This window comes from Typopeltis vanoorti, chromosome 9, assembly GCF_054136105.1.
Source record: "Typopeltis vanoorti isolate ZY-2024b chromosome 9, IOZ_Tvanoo_1.0, whole genome shotgun sequence".
NCBI classification, from domain to species: Eukaryota; Metazoa; Arthropoda; class Arachnida; order Uropygi; family Thelyphonidae; genus Typopeltis; species Typopeltis vanoorti.
This window is the reverse complement of record NC_143557.1, coordinates 74605922-74627915: the sequence shown is the minus strand read 5'-3', so window position 1 is coordinate 74627915 and position 21994 is coordinate 74605922. Positions and strand designations below refer to the sequence as shown.

Sequence of the window (21994 nt, the reverse complement as noted above, 5' to 3'; positions counted from 1 at the left end):
TTCAGTTTTTCATTCAATCGATTAAGTTCACAATATACTTCAACTGTGATTATTTGGTTTTGTGGCAAAGAGTAAAGAAGTGTATAATAGCAGCCATATCCCACCAAATGCTTAACAAAACCTTCTGAGGATGCTTCATGAAGTCTTGTTTTGGCTGAGGTTTAGCCTGTTCCCCTGAATGAACCCACTGCCTTCGGTCCTTAACATTCTTGTAAAGTATCCACTTTTCACCACCAGTGACTATATAACATGAGATTGAACCTCTTGAGAATGAAGAGTAGTGCACTCTCTTAAATTGTTGTTTGTCAGTTCATGAGGAACCCACTTGCCGAACTTTGACACTATTCCAAGTTCTTGCAAATGCTGATGGATGGTTGATGAGATGAATTAAGATCTTTTGCTAAATCTTCAACAGTTGCATTGGCATTTCTTACAATAGCAGCTTCCAGCATATCATTATTGAGAGAGAGAAAGGGTGTCCAGAGCAAGGAGTCTTTCAAGTTAAAGCCCCCTTGTCGAAATTTTTGGAACCATCGCTGGCACTTTCACACTTTCAAAACATTACCACCATACACTTCTTGCACATTTTTTACAGTGTTAACAGCACTGTTGCCTTGTTTGAACTCATAAAGCATGATGTGCTCTTCAGTGACTTCCATAGTAATAAAGGGTTTATTTAAACAATAACTTATATATGATGTTCTCGCAAGGTGGAATTCGTGTGAGGCCACCTCAGCTTAGTAGTAGTACTTAAAACTTTAAAAATTCATGTTTAGACAAGCTGAGACACGTCTGAACAAGTACAGTATAAAAAAAGACATTTTTGGATGACCTGATACATACTTTAAAAATCAGTTTTCATTTAATTAAATATTCATCATTCTAACAGTTTATTCACAAAGTACTCAAACTCTGGTTCTCAGGTTTTATCATTTCTCCTATGCTTCTTTCTTCTAGCCATTTAAATATGCTGTATTATTTCCCCAAATTTCTTAGCCAATTTTTTTTTAAATATTTTGTCTTTTAATTTACATGATGAACATTGTTTTTGGTTGGTTTGATCTTTTTTCAGAGAAACTTCTCGTATTTAGAACAGTTGTCCTTATTTCACGCTTTTGCACATTTATCTTATTTATGTTTTGTCCTTTACAGTAGGTCCATTTAATTTTTTCTACATATCAAAATTGCTTCATCGAGATTTTGCTTGATTTCATGTCTTATTGATATCTTCAATGACTCAGTGAATGGATGAATGGCTTTACCATGCATCATTTGTCCAAAATGAGACTCTAGCTCAAATTCTATCAGCAATTAAAGAAATGAATTATAATGTTTTTCAGACAGAATTAAGCAACATGGTCATAGATGGACATAAGTGTTTTTCCCTCATGTCAACTGAAGCTTTCTGACTGCAAAACACACAAAACAAAATTTCAAATGATTCAAGATCAGGTTCAATATTAATGAATTCCTCAACACTATAGAAAGGTATATATGAATTTAACAATAATGGCCGATATCATCATACTTAGCCATTAAGGCTTTTGCTGTTCTAAGTTCAAGTGACTTTATTGGCTGAAATTTTAATGGTTGAAAAATAAACTTTTAGGAAAAACATGCTTCTTACATAAATAGCTTATCAAAAACTGATAAGCTGACAATTTACAAGGTAAAGAAACAGAAGTTTCTAATTCATCTTTAAACAGGATTAGTTTCTTAAGTTATTTATGACTTCTCCTTTTCAGTGCCCATATAATCTATTATACTAAACAGTAACAGGCATATTTTGATGCATAATCAGTGTTCATTTTAATGTATATTTATTCTTGTATAAGAAGACCAGAATGTCTGATTTATGCTCAGAGTAAAACACAAAATAATTTTATGATGAAATAAAAAGAAATGCATTTCCAAATTAAGTTACATCATAACATTATTATGAGAGACCTCCAGGGAGTGAGGAACTTGTTGAGGGAAACCATACTATTTGCACCAGCTGTCATACCTGTTCTTGAATTCATTTACACTACTTGCACACACAAGATCCAACAGCAATCCATTCCAATCATGCACTACTCTATGAGAGAAAAATCTAGCACTAACCCACCCCCTTCTTGACAGCATTTCTTCCCAAATTTCATGGATGTCATTGCATCCTTTCCCCTCCATAAAATGAAAAATCCCATCTACTGAAATTCTGTATAACCCTTCCAGAAGTTCCTAATGTCTCAATCATATTGCCCCTCTTTCTCTTGTTTCCTAGTGTCTGCGACCTACGAATTCTCAAACTTCCTTCATAATCAGTATTCCACAACCCAGATATAATTTTTGATATTCTCCTTTGTTCTCTCTCCACTGTATCAGAATCACCACTGAAACCAGGAGGTCAGACCTGGAAACAATAGTCCAAGCGAGGTCTTATCAAGGCTTTATAAAGAGACAATATGACTTCTTTATCTTTACATGTCAAGGTTCGTTTCAGCATTGTTTATTGTTGAGCATCATTTTCATTCATACAGAGTTGGTAGGTCCAATGGTGCAAGTCATTTGGCATTTCTGTAAGCATGCTCCAATCCATGCAGTAGTGTTATCACTGCCTTAATCGAGAGGTTCTCAAGTACCGGGAGTGATTTGCCACAATGTAAAGGGCATTCAGAGAGACCACGAACTGTTAACACAAATAAGAATCATTAGCATGTACTGGAGCAAGTGTTACAGTCTCCGAAATGCAGTCAACACCAAACAGCAGAAAAAATTGGAATACTGATGAAGTCACTATCGAGAATTCTTAAGGAGCTGGGTGCCTTTTCATATGCCAGACAGGTGGGTCAGTGTTTAACAATAACGGATTACACTGCACGAAAGGAATACTGTGCATGCATGCATGCATGCTGGCCAATGTCTATGAAGATAAGCCCTTCCTCCATGTTCTCAGACAAAGCGAATTTCTATCTAAACAGACAAACCTAGGTTTGTCTGTTTAAATGGTTTCTCTTTAATATAGATAGTCTTTCTGTTTAGGTAGTTTTCTTGAGACCTGAATTTGTCCAAGAGAAACCTCTTCACGGTGAGGTCACTGCATGGTGTACAATTTCCAACCATGGCATAATTGGGCCCTACTTCATTGAAGAGGGTGGTGTCATCATGACCTCGAATAGTGAATGCTACATCAAGAATGTGCTGGTTCCGTTCACCCAGGATTTGCATAGGATATGTTATGCAAAAAACATTCAATTTTGTGCACAGGTATTCCAACAGGATGGAGTGACATGTCATACATCATGTGGCTCTAGAGCCTATTAATCAGAACACTTCCCCAGGAGGTTCATTTCAAGGTTCACAGAATTCCCACACCCTTCATATTCTCCTGATCTTGCATTACAATGGGTATACCACCATTACCCATCTTTGAACCTTGATGAACCAAAGGATAAAATTACACAATATGTCCAGCAGATGTCCCAATCCTTGTTTTCCAAGATAAGAGAGAACCTTTGCATGTGCTAGGAAACCTTCTTGAAAGACAAATGTGCCCATTTTGAGCATATAATCTGCAGTCATTAATGCTTTATTCGATCAAGATTCTACTGATAGTTCTGAATGTACATATCATCGTATATAAAGATATATTTCTTTGTTCATAAACCTGTCTACTCCATAACATATATTGTTGTAGTTATTCAGTATTGTTTTTTGCACCATACTGTAGTACTACATGAAGAGGTCACATTATCACTAATTTCTTCCAAATTAAACTTACCTGTGAGGACCCCAATATTGTTAGATCTGATACTGTATCTTCTAAAACACTTCTTACTGTATCAATTCATCTAGATCTTGGTCATCCTCTGGATCCAAATCTCACCAAAAAACACTTGTCTTGCTAACCTTTCCTCCCCCATTCTGTTTAAGTGATGATACCACCTGAAATTAGCTCGGCTCACATTCCTGAATGCTAACAATGTCGAGTCTGTTCCTAATATCCTCATTTCTTTTATACAGGTAAAATTTTTTTGTTGAAATAAGTCACAAATGAAAAATGGATTTCACACCTCTTTTTTAAAACCAATCTCACTCACAAAAAGATTAGAAACCTATAGCATATCAGCAACTGTGTGGATGGACTAAGATAATCTGGTAGCCAAAGCTCTAAAGGATTGTGATTTTCACACTAAGTGATGAAAATCTGACACATAAATGAACAGATTATTCAAATATTCCAATGATTATATGCCTAAACAGTCAGCTAATTAAAACCTATACCTGGTTCAATTTACTTACGTGTTATGAGAAGAAGCAATCCAGTAATGTGTTAAAGGTCGATTCATATCTTGATTTACTTGGTCATGCCTTGTATCCCATACCTCATTTTGTTTGGAGAATAAGAAATCTAAAAACTAAACACAGTCAGAATTATAATTTTTAGATAATATTATTAACAAGAATAAAAAAAAAAAAATTTAAATAAAGAAAAACTGAGAACTAATTTAAATAAATTTTGAATTTATAATATAAATTTTTTTTTTTGTTGTTGTTGTTTTTCAAAGTTTTTTTTTTTTCCTTTTCATGTCTATAAATATTTTTCCTTTACATACACATTAAGATTTTTTTTTTTTTTTTAATGAAATACAGTATATTCACAATTTACTGACCTTAGATGGATGGGGAGAATGTGGTGCAAAACTGAAAATGTCAGTCAATTCAAAAATTGAAGAAAAGGATAGTGCAAATAATCATCTTCCTCAATGCATTAGGCTCAATAACCTGACAATGTCAAGTCACTTAGATTCACAAAAAAAAAACGCTACATTACTTTTTTTTTACATTACATTACTTTTTTAATTGGGGAATAGTGTGACTTCTGTTGAGATTTTTCTGTAATACAAGTAAATTTAGTTTAATCATTTATCCAAGTGTAGGCAAACAAAGTTTGTGCCTGAAGTATCTTCAGGACTGAGGCATATCATGGTAAAGGTGGACCAAGCTCTCATCACTCCTTGTCTCGGTATCTCCCATAATGCAAAGCACAATCTCTATTGCTTCTGCCTTAGTATTACCACTTCTGGGTCTGGCTCCCACTAGTGAGAACTCAATAAAGGTCGAAACCAGTCTGGGTAGTGGCCCTTCCCTTAATGCATAGCATTATACATGTCTGCAAGGACATGTGCTTTGCATTATGGGAAATACTAAGACAAGGAGTGATGAAAGCTTGGTCCACCTTTACCACGAGTTACCTCAGTCCTGAAGATACTTCAGGCGCAAACTTTGTTTGCTTACACTTGGATAAAGGATTAAAGTAAATTTATTATAGTCTAGCCAAGTGGGGAAAAACTTCCAACATCTTTCTCTAAATCCAGAGTAATTTAATAATAAGGTGGTCTTTTGGCAACTCGTATAGGTAAATATGAGTTCTCCATTGCTTCTGCCTTAATATTACCACTTCTTGGTTTGGCTCCCACTGACGAGACCTGAATAAATGTCGAAACTACCCAGACGACCAAGGAGATGTGCTTTGCTTTATGGGAGATACTGAGACAAGGAGTGATGAAAGCTTGATCTGCCTTTACCACGAGTTGCCTCAGTCCTGAAGATATTTCAGGAGCAAACTTTGTTTGCTTACACTTGGATAAAGGATTAAACTAAATTTATTATAGTCTAACCAAGGGGGGGGGGGAACTTCCGACATGTAATACAAGTGTCCTTAAATGGTTGTTTTTGAAGTTAGTTGTCTCTATATTGTGTATTTATGCTTACGGAGAAGGCAGGGTCAGAATCGGACGAATAGCAGTGGAAGAGAAGAAGATAACATAACTTTTTATTATTTAGATATTTAGTATACTTAAATATGTTTTATACTTATAGTTAACTTACACTTAGATAGTTATACCTATAATTATACTCATTTATACTTATTTAGAGTTTAGTTGAAATAGTTCTTTGATACTATTTTGAATAATGGCAGCAGCGGCAGCTCCAATTGCAAATGGCGTATCACCAAGTCCCCCGCCCATTTAAGCACTCCATTTTGCATGACATAATAAGGGATTTTGTGGCATACAGGACTTGTGGAAATATGTGTCTCAGTGGTTGTATATGTGGCAGGTGAGAGAAGGGGAAATATGTATATGCGCAAAATGCAGGCAATGAAAAGAACTTGGTGAGTTGGAGATGACTATAACTGACCTCGATGAGTCAGAGGCGGGAGATTCCCCACGTAGAGAGACGAGTGGTATGATAGAGGGCAAGAATATCAAGAGAAATATGAATGAAAAAATGAGATCGGGGAGTGTGGAAAGGTTGAATGATTGTGAAGTTTTTCGCAGATGGTCTCAATTGGGAGGATGAATGGCAAACGAGTGGCTGACTTGCAGAGAGAGAGAGAGAGAGAGAGAGAGAGAGAGAGAGAGAGAGAGATGAGCTGAAAGAGCAGGTGGAATATCTCAGGAATGAGGTGTGAAAGATGAGATTAGGCAAATGGAAGAGGTGAATCAGAGTAGGAGTGAGAGAGAGTTACATGAAAGATGAGATTAGGCGAATGGAAGAGATGAATGCAAGGCGAATCAGAGTAGGAGTGAGAGAGAGAGTTATGGGAATGATAGAAGAGAGGCAAGGAGAGAGTTACGGCAATGGTAGAAGAGGAGAGAATAGGAACAGTAGAAGAGAGGGAATGATAGAAGAGGAGAGAATATGAACAGTAGAAGAGAGGGAATGAGAGTTATGGGAATGATAGAAGAGGAGAGAATATGAACAGTAGAAGAGAGGGAATGAGAGTTATGGGAATGATAGAAGAGGAGAGAATATGAACAGTAGAAGAGAGGGAATGAGAGAGTTATGGGAATGATAGAAGAGGAAAGAATAGGAACAGTAGAAGCGAGTTATGTGAATGATAGAAAAGGAGAGAATAGGATCGGTGGAAGAGAGAGAATAAGAAAGAGTTATGGGAATGATAGAGGAGGAGAGAACAGGAACAGTGGAAGGGAGGGAATGAGAAAGAGTTATGGGAATGAGAGAAGAGGAGATAGATAGAGAATAGGAACAGTGGAAGAGAGGGAATAAGACAGAGTTATGGGAATAACAGAAGAGGAGAGAACGGAAACAGTAGGAGAGAGGGAATGAGAAAGTGTTATGATAGAAGAGGAGAGAATGGAAACAGTAGGAGAGAGAAAATGAGAATAATGTGAGGGAGTGCAGGAACCAGATATAGAGTGATGTCAGGAAGGCAGGTAAGTAGGGCAACACAGAGAGAACCTGTTAGAGAAGAGAGAGAAATTGAGGGATGCAGGTGAGTAATTGAGGAACATGGTGGTAAGAGGTGTGATGTATAGGGACTCAATGATTCGTGGTGTGTAAGATAGGATGCATGAGGAGTATTTGCCTGGAGGAACAATACAAAGAGTGGCTATGGCAATTAAGAGAGGTGAAAGGGTAGATGAGATGATTGTGATGGTAGGAACGAATGACTTGAGAGATAATGTAAATTGGGCAGCGAGAGATATGGGATGCTTGGTTGAGGTTGTACAAAAGAAAACACAGAGAAGAAAGATAATAGCTAGAATATGTCAGAAGAGAGGATTGGAATATATATGGTTGGAGGGGTGTTTGAGGACAGAAAGGAATTGTATGCGAGAGACCGCTTGCATTAGAACGAGGAAGGATAGGCATCTGGACAGATTGCTGTTGTCTGAAAGAGTCGGTGTGTCAATGCAGGGAAACTAGAATACTTAGAGTGGAAGGAAGCAGGGGGAGGCCTCTTGTGGGAATGGGTGCTTGGGAGAAGGAGGATGACATCAGGTAACATGAGCCCAGTGGAGTCTAGAGGGGGATAATGCTAGGTATAGAAACAGTGGCATTTTTATGCTTTATACTAATGCCAGGAGTATCCAGAATAAAGGAGAAGAATTGGTAGTGCTGATCAGCCTGGCCAAAAATTATTGGGATCACTGACACGTGGTTCACAGAAGAGGATATAATAACAGGAATAGAAGTAGCAGGGTACAGCATTTTTCGGCAGGATAGGAAGGGAAAGCTGGGTGGAGGAGTACTGCTTATAATAAGTGATGACGTATGTCTTCTAAGTGTGGAGACTTTGGAAGGCAGTGATACTAATGATTTTGAAAGCATATGGTGTGAGGTAGAGGTGGGAAAGACAAGATATTTTAGTTGGGGGGGGGGGGGTTGCTACAAATCAAGGAGCACAGAGGGTGAGGACCAGGAGATGTTTAGACAGTTGAGCTTGGCAAGTGCAAGAAGAATGATTGTTATAGGAGAATTTAACTACAGTAGTATAAATTGGGGAGAGGAAGATGCATGTAGCAATAAGGGAATGGAATTTCTGGAATTCTTGAGGGACAAATGTCTTAGGCAACACATAATAGAGAGAACAAAAGGTTCAAGAGTTTTGGATTTGGTCATAGCATAAGAGTTGATAATAACTGAGATGACATCTCTCCCACCAGTTGGAGAGAGAGTGACCATGTGGTTTTGACTTGGAAGATGAATAGACATGCAGGAGTATCAAAGAGACGGGAACTTATGTGGAATTATAAAGCAGGTGATTATAATAATCTTAGATGCCAACTTGGAGAAGTTTCATGGAGGGAGGAATTGGAAGGCCGAGATATCATTAGTGCTTGGGAAATTGTGAAGGAATATTTTTTAGTAGCGATAGTAAGTTGTATTCCACAAGTGAAGAAGAGGACACAATTTGGTGTAAAGTGGATGACAAACGATATTAAACAGAAACTGCATATGAAAAAGAGGCTATGGAAGAGATATAAGGAGACAGGTGAAGAGCAGATGCATGAAGAATATCAGACACAGGCCAGGACAGTGACTAGTATGGTAAGAAAGGCAAAACTGGAATATCAGAAGAGATTGGCCCTAAGATCCAAAGAAAATCCTAGGGGATTTTTTAGCTATGTGGCCAGTAGGAAGAGAAATGATTTTGGAAGAATGACATCGTGGCATAAAAATGAGAATAGAGTGGCTGATGCAGAGAACATAGTGGAATTGTTCAACGAACACATTATTGAAGTATCTCATCCTGGAGGAGTAAATTTTAATACTAGAGGGATAAGGCAGGTTCAAGGTTTACAGGTGCAGGAGGAGAACGTGTTCCAAATACTGAGTACTCTGGATGTCAGTAAAGCTGTGGGACTGAATGGTATTTCACCATGAGTTTTGAGAGAATGTGCTAAAGAACTGACAGCTCCTTTGACCTGGCTTTTCAATGAAAGCCTGGCTACAGGAAAAATGCCCAGGGAATGGAAGGAATGTAAGATAATGCCATTGCATAAGGGTGGTAGTAGACTGGAAGTGTATAATTATAGGCCAGTTTGTGTGTCATCAGTAGTTGTTAAGATCTTGGAGAAATTAGTTAGGGACCGTATACAACATTGTGCAGATGAGGGCAATGTTATCTGTGAAAGCTGACATGGATTTGTGAGGGGACACTCTTGTTTTAGTAATATGCTAGCCTTTTATAATAAAGTTACAAGAGCAGTAGATGAGGAAAAGGCATATACTGCCATTTTCTTGGATTTAGTGAAGGCATTTGACAGGGTGCCACATGATAAGCTGATATTTAAGTTGCAGCACATGGGTTTGGATGACAGGTTGGTCAACTGGATTCAGGATTGGCTGTCAGATAGGTATCAGAGAGTTGTGTATGGTGGGGCATTAAAAAGGAGGTGGTGGGGTCCCACAGGGCTCAGCACTGGGACCTATATTGTTCAACCTTTATATCAATGACATTGTCAGTGGATTGCAGGGGAATATTCAGTTGTTTGCAGATGATGTGAAGCTGGGAAACGTTATTAGTAATAGCACAGATGTGGTAGCCCTGCAAGAGGATTTGAATAAATTAGTGGGCAAATGAATTAGGGGTGTAGGTTTGATGCAGCAAAATGTAAGGTCTTGAGGTTTGGGACACATCGATAGGACACTTCATACTCTATTGGAGGAGTTGTACTGGAGGAAGTAGGGGAGACAAGAGATCTGGGGTTGATGACTGATAGAAACCTGAAATTCATGGGACATATTGCAAAGATGGTGAAGATAACACACAGGATTGCTGCAATACTGAGAAGGACCCTGACCTGCAGAGATAAAGAGTTATCATTCCGTTGTATAAGACCCTGATTACAACACTTTGACTATTGTTCTCAAATTTGGTCCCCAGAATTTCAAGAGGATAAATTAACTCTGGAAAGGGTACAGAGGCAGATAACAAAGATAGTTTCAGGACTGTACAATGTTAGTTATGAGAATCAGCTGAGGGGAATGTGGACTGCAGAGTTTGGCGAATAGAAGAAGGAGAGATGATATGATCAAGACTTTTAAACTGTTGAGAGGTGATTACAGGGTTGACACTGGGGAGTTCTTTCGCTTGGTTGAATAGCGGGAAGGAGTGATGACAAGGGGCCATCCCTGGAAGTTACGAAAGGAAGCTGTGAGCAAGAGGATGAGGAGTGGTTTCTTTGCATGGAGGGTGGTTGAACCGTGGAATGCATTTTCTAATAGTGGTGAGAGCGAGAATGGCCAATGAGTTCAAGGAATGGTATGATAGACTTTTGTGTTTCCTAGGAAGGACCTCCCGTGATGAGTCTTTTGACTCCATGGAGGCCTGAATAATAATAATAATTATGGCAGCCAATTCTATCAAGAGTTTGGATGTCTGTTAAATGCATGTTCTTCTGACCAGTTTGTTTTGTAAGTAAGATGAGAAACCTTAAGTTACTAGGCAGAAAAACTCATCCACCTTGAGAGTACCTTTGGTTTGAAAAGCCATTATAAAGATTTTTCATGTTCTAAATGAGATTCAAACCCAGATGTTTTAACTAAAAGATATTATCACTAATGAATGAGTTACGGAGGCGCTTAGTAGTGTAAATATGCATACTTATGATCCAATGTCTTATTATAAAGCATATTACAAGCAAAAGGTGCATTTTAAATATAAACACATTATGAATTAAAAAAGTCAGATTTTTGCTGATTTTGAATTCTACTTAACAAAGCAAAATAACAGCACATTGAAAGAGAGATATAAGAAAGAAAAAAAAAGCTCACATTTTCATTTCCCCTAGAATGCTAACAAACACAACAATTCTACTAATACATTCAAATACTCTAGATATTTATTCAGCAATTATTTCAAGGTGGATTCCTATCCTAAAATTTTATAAGTTTGTACAATAATTTTCTCCAGTTAATAGGGTGCAGATTTAAATCATGCACATGGGTATGAATGTTGCATATGTCTTTAAGTGGAAAATGAATTTCCCTGCCTGGTGTAAGAACACTACCACTCTGCTTATTGAATGCCTCAAGTACACATACTACCACTGAATTAGAAACTTTATTTAACACCATGTCGGACTCCTTTAGCCCAAATTAGAGCACATATGCAGTTTAGCTTAGATTCCACAAGATGTTTGATTGCATCTATGTCTACAAACATAATAAGTGTTCCTTTAACTGGCTCAGGAAGAGCCAGAAGAGGAATTTGCTCCTTGTTCCATGAATTTGTTCATATATAGAAGCTAATGAAATCGTTAGCTTCTATATATGAGTTGCCCTAGTCCTGAAAAACTTCAGGCACAAACTTTGTTTGCTTACACTTGGATAAAGGATTAAACCAAGTATATAATTTCTTGGTATTTTTAATTTACAGTAGTTTTGCTGTTTTCAAAATCTTGGCTCAAGCCAGGCACTTGCAATTAAACTCTTTATCAAACTCTGAAAAATCCTTTATTTTTCCCACTGTGATCAACACTACTGACCGGCAGCATTCTTAAATAGTTGCCTAGAACACGTGACGATGCGTATGACTATGTAATTTGCATATACGCTGCATATGCATAAGTGCCATTTACGTACATCTGCATAAAGGTTTCTAATTCAGTGGCTGGTATGTGTACCTTGAAAAAATTGTGTGTCTGGTCTGCAGAGTAGGGTTTCTGGATAATGCAAAATAAATAAACAAAAATATTAAGTAATAAAGAATAAAAAAAAATCCTTAGCCAACCTCTGTACTAGAAGTTTACAACCTTTCACAGTAACACACACACATTTAATACTCGATACACTTCTTGGTTGATAACTTAACAATTCTGTACTCTACAGTTATATGCAACTGCAGAATAGAGTTAAAATCATAACTTCCAAATATAAGTGTTGGTCCCTTTCTATGTAATAATATACACTCTCTGTCCAAAAAGAAACCAAACTTTCTTAAAACAGAAGAAACTAGTGGTGCCACCTGTTGTATCTTTTTGTTGTCGAAAGCGGCAACATTCATTAGTGTTGTCAACTGTTTATGACATTTGTTTCATTAGAAGCTGAGTTATAGTGCCAAGAGTGACAGTGTGTTTTGACGAACGGTCGGAAAATGAGCTTGAAACAGACAGCTACGATTGACTTTTGTGTTAAACTTGGTAAAAGTTTTACCAAAATGCATCAAATGCTTCAAGAAGCATATGGTGATGAATGCTTATCCTGTACTCAAGTTTATGAGTGGTTTAAGCAATTTCAAAGTGGTCGTGAGACACTTGAGGACGACGAAAAACCGGGCTGTCCAAAAACTGGACTGAGCGAAGTTAGCATCAAAAAAGTGCATGATTTCATCAAAGAAAACCAGAAATTGTCATTGAGATTGATTGAAGATGAATTGGGGATTCCAAAATCAACTGTGCACAACATTTTGACCGAGAGTTTGGGCCTTCGTAAATTGAACTTGCGATTTGTTCTCCACAAGTTGACTGACGACTAAAAAATGTATCGAATTGAACACTGCAAGGATCTCATTAAAACCGCTCGTAAGGAATCAAACTTCCTTGAAACGATTGTTACTGGTGATGAAACATGGTGTTTTGAGTATGAGCCCAAAACAAAACGCCAGAGTGGTGAGTGGAGACCACCAGAAGAGGGACCTTCGAAATAAAGTTGCTTGGAGAAGTCAAAAGTAAAGACAATGCTATCTGTTTCTATGATTCCAAGGCCATTATCCACAAAAAATTTGTTCTGCCTGGCCAAACGATCAATGGTGAGTTTTATCTTGAAGTTTTGAAGTGATTGATAGCGAGAATTCTTTGCATACGGCATGAATATCGTGATACAGGCAGTTGGTCACTTTTGCATGATAATGCACCATCTCATTGTTCGAACATTGTGAGACAGTTTTTGAGCAAAAACCAAATTTGTGTGTTGGATCACTCACCGTATTCACCTGATTTAGCACCCTGTGACTTCTTTCTTCTCCCCCAACTTCATTTACCGATGAAAGGAAAGCAATACAACACCATTGAAAACGTTCAAGCAGCAGTAACCACGACCCTCAACAGTATCCCAAAAACCATATAAAAAACTCATTTAACGAATTAATTGACCATGCCAAATGCTGTATCGAAGGGAGTATATTGATTGAAATAAATGATTTGAATAATTATAATTGGCCTGTGTTTTATTTCCTATCAAAAGTTCAGTTTCTTTTTGGACAGAGGGTGTAAAAAGTTCAGTTAGATTTATATGATCTTTAGATTTGCTGTAATAACATATATGTAATAACATAAAAAGTGACCAACACTTATATTTGGAAATTAGCTCTATTAGAGAATTATTAAGGGTGCATCAAGAATTAAATTGTCTGTGTGTGTGGGGGGGGGGGGGGTGTCCTAAAGCAGAACTCTTCAATTAGATTTATGCGATCTTTATATTTGCTTTATCTGAGTAGAAAATATGAAGAATGGTAAATTATGATTGACATCATGGGAGCAAATGTGAAAGAAGAAGTATATGACTGGAGGTGTTTAGATGTTGCAAAATTTTGAGGTGAACAGAGCAATGGGATATATGTATATATGTTATACATATATCCCATTCAAATAGAGTGACAACAGCACTAGGAAAGAATCAAACCACTGTTTAATGCTTCTAATATTTTGTCTCAGTCACAGAGACATCAGGGACAACAATATAAAATTGTAATATACACATAAGTAACACAAAGTGTTACTTAACAAAATTACACAATAACCACAGTAATAAACATTAATGAAAGTACAAATATTTCAGATTGAAAATAACAGTACATCAGTGTGTAGAAACAACAAGCAAATCAAAGAACAGAAAAACAAGGTACAGTTTACCAATTAAAAACAGTTGGCACATGCTAAAAATTAATATTAATAAATAATATTAAAATTATTTTGATGTTTACATAAAATGACAATCTCCCAAACATTTGGGAAAGAGAATCATTTCAATTCAGGTTAGGCCGATGCAAAAAGGCTTCACAACCTTCTTTGAAAAGGCATTCATATTTAAAACTGCTACTATGAAAAAGACTTACTTCATCACACTGGATGCTGTGTTTAGTTTCAATACTATGATGTGTCAGACCAAGCAGAGCATAGTATTGTTGTTAGCAAGGGGGGTTAGGACTAGATCTTTTGCTTGGAGGGCAGTGAATGGTGGAATGAATTGCCAAATGTGGTTGCAAGTGCCTCATCAGTGAATGTGTTTAAAGAGAAGTATGATAGGCTTGTGTGAATAATGGGTCTCCTGCAATGAGTCTTCTGACTTCATGGAAATACTTGTATAATAACATTTTAAACAGGTAGAGAAAATGGAAATGAAATTGCTAAAAGAGGGTTACTAACTTCTGGAACTAAGAAATATGGTTCTTGGGCATCTCTGAGAGGATCCTGAAGATAATCTCTCATGAATTTGCTTACTTGCCTTTCATCATCTGCTAATGCATCCTACAAAAGATCAAATGAAAATCAATGGACAATGATATATTTGTAGTATAATTGTCAACAGCATTAAAAAAAAACCTTCAATTATTGAATATTTTGTACTCTACTATCAGAAATGTCTAGTAACTAAACAATGCTTAATTTAAATTCAATATTGAAGTACACATAATTGCAACTTCTACAAAAGAATAGATAAGAGATTCCATGGTCTGTAAACTTTTTTCTAAACTGGCCAGCACTTGTTAATGTCTGTGGATATGGCTTGTTAATGTCTTCATAGGGACAATGAATTTCATCATCCAGTGGGAGACCAATGCCCTGCTTATTAGAAGTTTGAAGTGACTTGAAAAAGTACATGTTTGGTCTCCAAGAGGAAAATTTCTGAATTTTGCAAAAAAAATAAAAATAATATAAAAAACACTCCTAATGTACCACAGGTTTCATGGACAGGATTCATATTTAACACATACACACAAAATATTCACTGTAAATATTAGATGCCTGAAATGGCTACTAAAGTTCCATGTTTGGTCGCAAGAGCAGGGTTTCTGGACTACATAAAAAAATTTTTTTGTACTTTTTTTTACTTTAAATTTTTTTTTTCTGGACTACAATAAAAAAAATACCAAAAATACATAAAAAATAGAAATAAAATAAGAAAATTCTTTTTAAAAAATTTTAGCCCACCCACAGTATTGATGCATTATAGGTTTGCAACCTTTTGTGGGTAGGAAAATGCTTGAAAAAATAATAAAATAATAATATAATGTAACCAATTACAAGTATTCAGCAACAGTTATGCTATTCATAGTTGATAACAATGAAATATGAATATCCCCAAAGATTGTACAAAATACCAAAATATTTAATATCTTCAGTTTTATGTTACTTTGATTAGTATTAAATGTCACAACTAGAAAACTGTGAGAATTATTCCACAGTTATTAAGGAATACAGAGAATGACTAGGCTTCTGCTTAATATCCAATCCTCACCTTCCCATGGTGTATCCCATAAGTTGAAAATATTCAAAGAGTTGCACACAAAACAACAGCACAGAAGTTTAAGGAAGGATTGTTTATACACAAATATTAATGCAACACCTTTTAAGTTCTTTTAAAAAGAAATGGCTAGGAAGTCTACAGATGAAATTTAGGATACTAATTTGATTAAGACTACTCAACAGAAAGATCCATTATGAGGACCTATATATATATATTGGCACCAAAATTCCTAAAGAACTACTTTTAACTAAGATGGAGAAAGCAGCTTCGCTACTTCCTACCGCAGACGCGAGTTTACTTCGCATAGAAGCAATTCTTGCAATCAACAACGCAAAACCTCCTTCTGATAATATATCCCCTGGTGAGAGACTTGCAATTAAAAATCTACGGATTAACGAGATATCGTCATCTTAAAAGCTGATAAGGGGGAATGCAACTGTAGTTCTAGATAAAACAGACTACTGAGAAAAAATCTTAACATTGTTAGAGTCAGATAGTTATTCGGAAATTGAGAGGGATCCAACAAGAGAAATACACAATAGAACCAATAATCTCCTATAAAAGACCACAGAAATTCCACGAAATACACGGCTTTCCTTCCGTTCTTTACATCCACTGATTCCAAGGCTTTATGGTCTCCCTAAGGTACATAAAGACAACTATCCACTGAGACCTATAGTAGACAGCATTGACTCACCCACCTACAGATTATCTAAATATCTTGTGTCATCGTTAAAAGCTTATGCAGGAAAATCTTCTTCTTATATTATTAAAAACTCAACAGATTTTGTCTCTAAAATCAAGGACTTTAAACTCAAATCTTCTGACATCTTGGTGAGCTTTGACGTGGTAGCACTCTTTACCAACATTCCGACACAAGAAGTTCTCCATATTTTAAAGAACAAGATTTCAAATAAAATGTTCTCTCTACTATCTCACTGTGTAAACTCTGGCTATTTTGAATTCGAAGGTAAACTATATAAACAGGTCAAAGGATTAGCTATGGGAAGCCCCCTCTCTCCTATATTAGCCAACATTTTTTTCGAGGATTTTGAACAAAAGGCAATCTCCTCTTTTAGTTTAAAACCAAGAATTTGGCTTAGATATGTGGACGATATATTCCTCATATGGGAGCATGGTATTGAAAATCTTCACAGGTTTCTCAACCATTTAAACAACCTCCATCAGGATATAAAATTGACCATGGAGATTGAAGAAAATAGTTCCCTCTGTTTCCTTGATGTTTAACTCACCAAGACGCCTGAATCAATAAAAGTCTCTATATTTAGAAAGCCAACACACACGGACAGATATTTGCATGCGTCCTCACATCACCATCCAGCGCAAAAGTTGGGTATTATATCAACTCTTGCGAATCGTGCAAGATCTGTACTGTCAGATGAAAAAGAACTAAAAAAAGAACTACAACATCTTAAATGGACCTTTAAAAGCAATGGCTACTCTTTAAAAAGTATCAACAAACAATTATCCCACCATCAACGTAGAGACACAGAAGGACTCCAAAGGTTATATCTCCTTGCCATGTATCAGTACGCTATCCAAAAAACTGAGTAGAATCTTAAAAAAATTCAACATACAAACATGCTTCTCGACTCTTCCAAAAATAAGATCAAGTTTCAGCAACTATAAACAATCTCACAACCTTCTACAATTTCCAGGTGTATACAAAGTCACATGTGAGTGCAGAAAACCTTACTATGGCCAAACGGAGAAATCTATCCTCCTACGTCTCGAGGAGCACCAGAGAGACAAGCTTATAAGAGAACCAGAGCAACTGCCCTGTCAGGCCATGTCCTGTTTTCAATAAACATGAACAACGAAAGCCGCTAACATGAAGTAAATTGGACAACAACTTCAAACCTACACATTTGCCATGATGAGGTAAGAACGCTGCATTGTAGAGTCAAAAGAAATCACCTTGGACCCTCTTCATATGAACAATAATCTCAGCTATAATTTGCCTGACTCTTTCAGCTCTACTATCAGATACTAGAGATCGCGTGGTTCCACACACGCACAAGTGTACAACAATAGAACTTTAACACAGACTATAGCACAAGTTCATAATAACTGTAATTTACAGTTGAATATCATAACTTTATAATTGTATAGCTTCAGAGTGTCTCAATGTTTATTTCAGTGTCTTTCAATATCTTTCTATGTTCTTAACGCTTGATGAAGTCAATCTTGACGAAACATATTGCATTTTCAAATAAATCTCAATTTGTTAATTTTCGGGTTTATAGTCAGTTTATATTAAAAATGAATATATATATATATATATATATATATATATATGACCTGAGAAGGATTGATACCTGATGACTTTGTACTTTTTGATCCAGCCAAGTTATTTCCAGGTTATTTCCAGTTTTGGTCTTTTTGTTTCAGTCACCCCTATTATGTCGATCTGGTACTTATCTAATTCCTCAGCTAGCTCCATTTCTTTGCCATTCAGGCTTCTTACGTTGATAGTACTGATCTTTAACTCTGGTGATGTTGAGTTGGGGTTTATTTTCAGATTTGTTCCAGTAGCTGACTTTTCGCTGTTTGCCCTGGTTCCCTGGCGAAAACAACGGGGGCCTTGTTTAACCGGGCAACGCCCCAGCCGGCATGAAATTTTGTCATGTTGTACCATCATTTTTTATTTTGGTTTAACCAATAAGAATACAATTTGGTCGGCTAAATCCCAAATTCCCAGCCCATCCTCGTTTGTTCAGTATCCAAGTAGATACCCAACAGGGTGCACCACGAGAAGGTGAGGATTGGACATTAGGTCAGAAGCCCTGGTCGGTTCTCCGCATTCCTTTAAAGGCTATGTGGAGGTCTCCTCTCAGTTATACAGCTTTGACCTTTAAGCACCCCCTGATGATGTAATTTTTTTCATGTAGTACTATCATATCCTGTACACCCCTTGAGGGTACATGGCAGGAATTTGATGATGATGATGATGAGGTTATTTCCAAGTTCAGAAAGAATACTTTGTATAAGAATGTAAGAAATAATTACAGAGTAATAGCTCCTAAAATAATTCCATGGACAATGAGTATCATTCATCCAGTTTAGCAGGTCACGTAAGATTTAGTAAAACATTACAATGTGCTAAAGAATATTCTTTTTGGCTAGGACTTCGTGCTCACGTCAAACAGTTTTTTCAGTGTTGTCATTCTTTTCAGTTGAGATATCCATATAAAAGTAAGATTCCTTTGCAAACAGTGCATTGGTTGTTGATATGGTAACTAGATATCCAAAAGCTTTTCCTATTAAAGATCAAAAGGCAGAAACTTTAGCAAAATGTCTTACTGATGGAATTATATGTAGGTGCAGTTGTCCTGAAACATTGTTCACTGACAAAGGACTAAATTTCACTTCTGAATTTGTTATTGCAAGTTTGTAAGATTTTGCATATAAAGAAAGTGTTCAACCTATAAACACTAGTATAATGATCTTTGTGAGAGAATGGATATGATGAGATATGCATAGCAATGTGGGGTAAACTTACAATAAAAATTAATTGCTCCAAAACAAATCTCCTCACTTATTTATCTCAGGAGCATTAAAGAATTGAGATCAGATTTTTCATCTGATCTTATTCCATTACCACCTATAACATGTTCAAAATACAAAACTTCACTCAAGGAAAATTGGTAATTTGAAGTTTTTAACTTTAAATTTGCCTGATGTAACTTGGAGATAACCAATTTTAGTAACTTACAATGACTATCCCTGCTAGAAGAATAAAGAAGCAAGTCATCCTGAAAACAAATCACTGCTTTTCCTAACATATCAGATAAAACAGTAGTTAAGAGAGCCTTAGAAGACTGAGCTAAATTTTGTGCCCCCCCCTCCCTCAAAGCATTCTGGCTAATTCATATTTGGTCAATAATGTCATAAAGACAAAATGATACTTGTCCTCCTTCAAAGGGATTTGAGAGTATTTGTTATTTAAATCTAGTTTTGAAAATACAGAGGTGCCTTCAAGAGATGCCATATATATACATATATATATATATACTTGTTAACCTTGTTTACAGTTCACAGACCTAAAAGAAATCTAAACTCTCCATTTGGTTTCTCTAACAAAAGGAATAGACTATTCCACAAACTTTCAAAGGCTGAATAATTCCTGCCTGCAAATACCCCTGTACGAGTTGTTTGAACTTGTCAGCATACTTAAGCGGTATCTGATACTGCCTCACAAAAACTGGTTTATCTTAAATAACTTTAACTTTAATATCAGAGACAAATGTGGTGAATGCTTCACCACATTTGTCTCTGATAAATTAGATAAGCTCTTCAGTAAAGGATGTACCAAATTTCTTGAATAACCTACTTAGAAATTTTGAAACAACAGCCTTATCTTCTTCCGAAGAAATACTGTTGAGTGCACTCAAAAAATGCTTTCTCAAGGATCTGGATGAATAGATGATGCATCAAATGAAATATATTTTTCAAGAATATAAATATCTTAGAAATCAGAGGACTTAAAAGGAGGGGGTAAAGAAATCATTTGACTGCAAGACTGGAAATTTATAAGTAGGATTTTTGCAATCCATACCATGCAATCTTATAAGTTCTGTTCCATAACAATAGTATCTGTTCAGAATCAAAAATTCCTCCCCACAAATAACATTCAAAATCATATAGACAATTGCTGAAGAAATTAAAAATTCATGAAATGTCTAAATTAAATCTAGAATTACAATATTAGTTATTCAAAACTTTGGTAGCTGGACTCTCTTGATTAAAAATACCTTTTAGGGTCACAGCCCTAAAAGCTGTGATTTGGGGAGGAGAAAAAAAAAGAAAGTTACAAAACAAACGTGCTCGCGAGTACCTTTCCGGAATTGCTAAAATAAATGCATCTACAATGTTAAGGAGCCTTATTTGCTTCAGAGATACCACAATGCCATCTAATGCTATATGCTTTGAATGAAGCATATTTGAATGATATGAGATTTGATGTAGTAGTCTACCCATGCTCTGTCTTGAACTTTTTTTTTTTTTTTTTGACTGTTTGACATTCAAAGCTTCCCATGGCTTGAGATATTGAGAAAATATTTTGGAATTGCAATTACTGCTGTGTGGACAATACAATCAGTTCTGTAAATCATGCTTCAGTGGTAGATGTTCAGCTACCTGTTTCGGCAATAAATTTGACAAAATTGGAAAATGTATTCCAGTCAATGTGCTCAATTTTCCATGTGAGAATCGATGTAGGAGAACATTATTTTTGTGAGGATATGGTATGAGTAAATGATCACTTCCATAAAAGTTCTCCTGCATGAGTAATGGAAGAGTGGCAGAAATAGACTGTAAGAGCTACTGCAGAATATGAGTGACAAATGGAAAAATGTATTTTGTTCATTATTAAGAAGAGAAGAAATCTTTACTGTTAATCATATGCTCAAGAATTCGAAAGCCTCCATAGCTCAGTTGGTATAGATAAAGCCCTTTGGTCAGAAAGACCTGGGTTCGATTCCTATCCATGAAGTGAGGAACCTTCATTTGGTCTCTTTTGACTAAAGGTGAGTTATCCAGTCTCATACAGAGGTGTGGGGGGAAGGGGGGGGGGGATTTCACCTGGAAACTCAGGTTTTTTGTCCCCCAGAACAGGTAAACCAGCCCTGAGAATATGGGCATCTACACATTCATAAAAATACTTCTCTCCCCCTCCCAATGCTAGACTTCACGACAAGCTGGTTGAGGTTTCCCCACAATTGTATAATCTAGCAGACCCTGCATCAAGCAGGATAAAAGCACTATAAAAAGGGAGAACATATGCTCAACAATCCAGTCACACCCATTTGGGTTGGCACTACCTCTCAAAAAGTTCTATTATGAGATTATTAAGTCAATCTGCGTTAACTCAGATTCCAGTGCTAAATAAATAGAACATGATGTAATAACAAATCTCTCTGAGAGGCAGATGGCTACCTACTTCCAAAGCAATATTAAACTGGATGTGCTGCAAAGGAGATGGATATGGTTGCTCACAAAGAACAGTTTCCTAAATGAAAAGGTCCATCTCCAGTTCTATGCTTATGAATAACAATGAAATGCTTTAATGTAGGATCCTCACTGGGCTTTAAAAATATCTCCTACAAACAGAAACAGAGAAGTTTGTGCTTCTGTGAAACAATCTTGATATCACTGATAGTTCGGCAGAATCCAGGTACACTGTAAAAATTTAACTATTCTTTTGGCTTTA

General features: G+C 36.4%; 1 protein-coding gene across 1 annotated transcript in view; it reads right to left on the bottom strand.

The window, feature by feature from the left end:
- Window positions 1-21994, bottom strand: part of sl (small wing phospholipase C gamma 1) — a 546737-nt gene that overhangs the window by 427904 nt on the left and 96839 nt on the right. The window contains exons 7-8 of the mRNA XM_090398565.1: window positions 14661-14762; window positions 4282-4397 (exon numbers count right to left, since the gene is read on the bottom strand). Of these exons, the coding sequence (XP_090254691.1) occupies window positions 4282-4397; window positions 14661-14762 (218 nt within the window). The remainder of the gene's footprint in view (window positions 1-4281; window positions 4398-14660; window positions 14763-21994) is intronic.